The 4,810-nt window shown below is 53.1% G+C and overlaps 1 protein-coding gene across 1 annotated transcript; it reads right to left on the bottom strand.

Moving 5' to 3' along the window:
* Positions 1-1,573: 1,573 nt before the first annotated feature.
* Positions 1,574-3,371, bottom strand: Ccl17 (C-C motif chemokine ligand 17). The gene is made up of 3 exons (XM_050143746.1): positions 3,216-3,371; positions 2,378-2,495; positions 1,574-1,854 (listed from the first exon to the last, which is right to left on the bottom strand). Exons 1-3 carry the CDS (start codon positions 3,283-3,285, stop codon positions 1,761-1,763), a joined length of 282 nt encoding a protein of 93 aa, XP_049999703.1. The 5' UTR covers positions 3,286-3,371; the 3' UTR covers positions 1,574-1,760.
* Between the last annotated feature and the right edge of the window lie 1,439 nt (positions 3,372-4,810).

Raw genomic sequence — 4,810 nt, 5'->3', positions numbered from 1 at the left:
CCCCCCCCCCAATTTAATTTTTTTTAATAAACTAAAAAGGTTGGAATGTTATTCCTTGGAAACTACAGCTCCCAGACTTCCCTTCACCTGGGCGCGCTGGCGCGCCCAGGTGAAGACCATCACTCCCAGATAACCTTGCGCCCGCAGTTAAAAGCGAGCGCTCCACGAGGTTTCTCTCTCTTGCCCCTTTTTCCTCGTGTGTCTGCACGTCCCGCCCTTATCGTGTTTTCCCCTCCCCATTAAACGCACCCACGTGGGAGCTGCGTGTCCGTCTCTTCCTTTGCGTCCGCCTATCCTGTGTTTGTCCACACACCCACGCCGCCCCGCCGCCGTTTTTAAGGAATATTAGAAGGAATCTTGGGTTCGTTAGGAAGCCATTATCATGGGCCCCAGCCTCCAGATTGTTAAAGTGTTGATCTTATTCCCGCCCCCTTGGCATTTGTTCTGCAATGCCAAACTGGCCACAAGATGGCAGCAACAAGTTAAAAACCTTCTTCCAGGTAACATTAATGCAGCCCAGATCAGACTGCCTTCAGCCTGGCAGAATCCAGGGAAGACAAGATCTTGGCTTGTGCTAATATAATCTGACCCAGAAAGAAAGGCATGCTGGATAGGCAAAGATGACCTGGAATACCAAGACCCTAACTCTTGCCACAGCCTGTTGTGGCTCCAGCTCTGAACTAGGCTTGGACAGAGGGGTCTCCCAGACTTCTGTGCCAATCTTTCAGTGACTCAGGATGATCCCAGAGAGCCCATAGAGCCCCCAGTGGAATGGCAGAGCCAGGTCTACAAGTACACACAGGCATAGTTTGGAGAACCAGCAGCAGAGGCCAATGTCAAGACAACCCCTAAGAGCTTGAGAGGAAACCCCAGGGACTGTGCCCCCCCCATGCCCAGCGGGAACTCAGGAGAGACCAGGGGCCAGGGGCAGGCTGGAGCTGGGGGCAAAGGAGATGAAGGAGGCCAGGGGAGGCGTAGGTGATCGGGCTACTGAAAACCCATGGGACCCAGGGCCCCATGAAGTCAGCTTATCCATAGAACTAAGTTTCAGGTAGGGAGGCGGCCAAGGCTTGGAAAGGGGATGGTTGACAATTTCCCAGAGTCAGACAGGCTGCAGGGAGGGGGCACGGGCAGCAGGCAGACAAGCAGCACGTGCAGAAGGGTCTGGATATGTTTGCAACAGGTTCCAACACAGGAAGGATAACTTCAGCTTCATGTGAAGCCAGGGGGGCTAGGATAGGGGCTGGTCTTGGGGTGATTGGGAGACCCAGAGGTGCAGAGAAGACAGGCCCTCCTTGGGACGCCTTTGGACACTTTCCCTGGAATGCAGAGGGAGGGGGGGGGCCCTGTGAGGGTCCTACAGTGTCCACCTCTGCTATGCCTGCCCCCGCCCACCCTGTGTCCCCACATTTCCACCTCTCACTTGTGTGGGACCAAGTCTCTTCCTCAGCCCCAGTTAACCCTTTCTGACCTGGGCAGAGCGGCACCAACTGTCCTGTGAGGATGCTTCCAGTGTGACCGGCCAAAGTGGAAAGGGTTCTGCACCGCGGAGACAGAACACACCGACCCAGACTAAAGGAGGAGGGCTTTAATGGGAGTTTTTGGAGTCTGTAACTTGAGTCCATAAAAGGGGACAGGGACCCCCACCCCATGGCTTCTCTTGTCCTCTTCAGGCCTCCCCTGGATGCAGGCAGCTTTGGGTTGAGATCGTGGACACCAACGCTGGAGTCTCCAAATGCTTCTGGGGGCACGGTCACAGGCTATGGCTCTAGGCTTCCGAGGTATTTGAGGGTCTTCTTCACATGTTTGTCTTTGGGGTCTGAACAGATGTTCTTGCCCTGGACAGTCACAAACCTACACAGGGGAAGCCAGTGGGTGTGAAAACAGCAAGGCCTTCCAGAGCTCTGCAACCAGCCGCACCGGCATCGACCTGAACTTAGAGGTCCGCGGGCAAGAACAGGATGAAGTCACATATGCCATTAGCAAATCTTTACTACTGGGGTCCTGACTCCATTCCAGCCTCCCTAGGGCCAGGCTTACAGGACTTCATGCCTGGCCCCCAGAAGCCCCAGGCCTGACAAGCAGAGGTGATACAGAGAGGCTTGGGTTGCGTGCTATTCTCTACTCAGCTCAGACCCAGAGTGGGGATGTGCCTGAACTACTGCCTACTGGCTCTATTACCTATGATGTCTATCCATCTCAGGGCCTCTGTTTCACCATAAATAAATGAAGAGATTGAACCCCTCTCAACTGTGTGGGGTATAAGAGTTCCCCCTGAGTTCCCAGAGCTGTGTCCTTCTTCCCTCTTTCCCAATGGTCTTCCTAGATGCTCCACGCCACCCCCTGAGGTGTAAGAGTGGGACCAAGGGGGACTCACACAATGGCATCTCTTCGACACTCAGCTGAGGTCCTGTACCACGTCACCACTCTCCTGATGGGGATGGCCCCCTTGAAGTACTTCAGGCAGCACTCTCGGCCTACGTTAGTGGCTCGGGCTAGAAGAACAATGGAAGCAGGTGTCCCAAGGGTCTTCTTGTGTGCCTGAGGACCCATGGAGTGGCCCCACGTGTGCCTGTGTGAACCTAAGGACTATGGGTAACTGCGTGTGCCTCTCTTTGTCTATGTTCTGTCTTGTCTTGGTGTGTTTGTGTGTGTGTGCGTTACCATGGTGAGGGGTAGCTGTGCTAGCATAGCATAGGCTCTTTGTGTTTGCACATTTGCACGTTTGCACGTTCATCTGTGTGCGATTGCATGCGCAGCTGTCTGTGTCCAGGAACCTTATTTCAACTTCCCTTTCTAAACTAAATTTAAAAAATCTCTTTTCGTACATTCTTGGAACCAGTTCTCCGCCTTTATGTTGTTCCCTGGTGATACGTGGAGCCCATTAATGGAAAACTGATGGCAGTTCTGAGAATCGTTCATTCTGCATCATAAGCCCTCAGTCAAGGCCACTATGTCTTAATGTCTCTGAATAAGATGTGCTGCCCATGGCTCTCCACCAGGTAGGTGTCCAGGTCAGGTGCCCAGCACCGCCAATCCCATCCCCACCATCCCATCTCCAGCACCATTATTGTCCTCCCATTGCTCTTGACGGCAGCCCTTGTGACCTTTGGAAGAACAGACAGGGTATAAATGGCACAGCTTGTGTTTCTGCTGTGGTCTGTGTGGCCGAGAGGCCCCTTCCCTGCCCTCTCCCATCTATGACCAGCTCTCACCAGCGCTGGCATGCTGCAGAAACGTCCCCAGAAGCAGGGCAGCCAGGAGCAGCGTCCGGAGTGACATCATTGTGCCAGAAGCGCAGGTGAAGATCTTCAAGGGTCCCTCTGCTTGTCTCGGTGCCCAGTGTTGAGGTGACCTATTTAACCTCCTTGGAGGTCATTCCCCGCCTCCTGTCCCCTCCTTCAATCCTTGCAGACTAGAGAAATTCAAAGAATTTGAGATAATTCAGTAGAAGTCCAGTTTAGGAATGTTTGCGGCTTTCCAAAGAATGGACGCTCCACTCAGGACAGCGGTGGGAGTCGGTGTGTCAGGGGCCACAACAGTGACATACTTCTCTCTTTTCAAAGGGGACATTTCTTGGTTCCTCTATTAGCAGAACCCAGGGCCTCAGCTTCAACTCTTTCCAACCCTTGTTCTAGCGCTGGTGAACTTCCTTCGTGCCTGGTGCCCCGGAGGCAGGATGGAGGATCAGCAGAGCTCTCAGGGGCTATGCCAGTCAGGGCTGCGGGGTCCAGAAGGCCCATGGGAGGGTGAGAGGTTACAGTGCCGCTCTGTAGAAAAGACCTAACTCCATCCTAGTCTGAGGAAGCCAGAGGCTCAGGTGAGGCTGAGCAACTGTGTCTTCCCGTCTTTGCCCAGGCTGGCCCTGACCCCAGGGGGCTAAGCCGAATGGTGTTTTAATCACTGTGGCTTCACATGTGTGCTTGAGGGGATTGGGAACCCCGGTTGCCTCTGCTTAAGAGGAATGAAGAGCCCGATGGATGGCGATGCCCGCCTCGATGGGAGCCTCACGCCAGAGGCTGCCCTGGAACCCTGGTCAGTTTTCTCAGGCCCCAAGCACACTTTTTAGAATCATGTGGAACGTCCAGCATAGCCCGAGGCTGACACCTCGGTTCCCAGAGAAGAATTTCAGGACCAGTCACTGTGAAGCAAAATCAGGGTTTATTGAGAAAAATAATCAGGCCTAGTAACTTAGGCCTGGCATCCAAGTTACTTGGGAGGTTGAGAGGGAGGTTTCAGTTTTGAGGCCAGCCTGGGCTACTAGAGTTCATGGGTATTAGCAAGGACCTATCAAAAAATAAAAGGGAAGGCCACCACCTTGCTGTGTAACCAGGGTATCCCACAATGCAGTGTAACAGGTGTATCCCACAATGCAGTATAACATACGGTATCCCACAATTCTGTGTAACCTAGGGTAATATCCCACAATGCAGTGTAACAGGTGTATCCCACAATGCAGTGTAACCTAGGGTATCCCACAATGCAGTGTAACCTAGGGTATCCCACAATGCTGTGTAACTTAGGGTATCCCACAATGCAGTGTAACTTAGGGTATCCCACCATCACACAGATAAGGCTTGCATGGCCGTGGCTGGTGGGTGTTTTTAATCTTTAAATTTTACTTATTTTTATGTGTGCAGGTGTTCTGCATGTATAACACTCCAGCAGGCAACTCTGCTAATTGAGCCACGCTGCAGCTCCACCCAGCAATTTGTGTTGGAACTCTTGGCTCTCAGCCAGCGAGAAACAAACCCAGGGTGGGGGTCCCTTTCCCTTTCCACATCTCCTTCATTTTCCTTCTAGCCTGCCG

This window comes from Alexandromys fortis, unplaced genomic scaffold (assembly GCF_014885135.2).
Source record: "Alexandromys fortis isolate MF-2015 unplaced genomic scaffold, M_Fortis_MF-2015_v1.1 scaffold_1, whole genome shotgun sequence".
Lineage (NCBI taxonomy): Eukaryota > Metazoa > Chordata > Mammalia > Rodentia > Cricetidae > Alexandromys > Alexandromys fortis.
The sequence above is the reverse complement of the archived record's forward strand: the minus strand, read 5'-3'. Positions and strand labels throughout refer to the sequence as shown.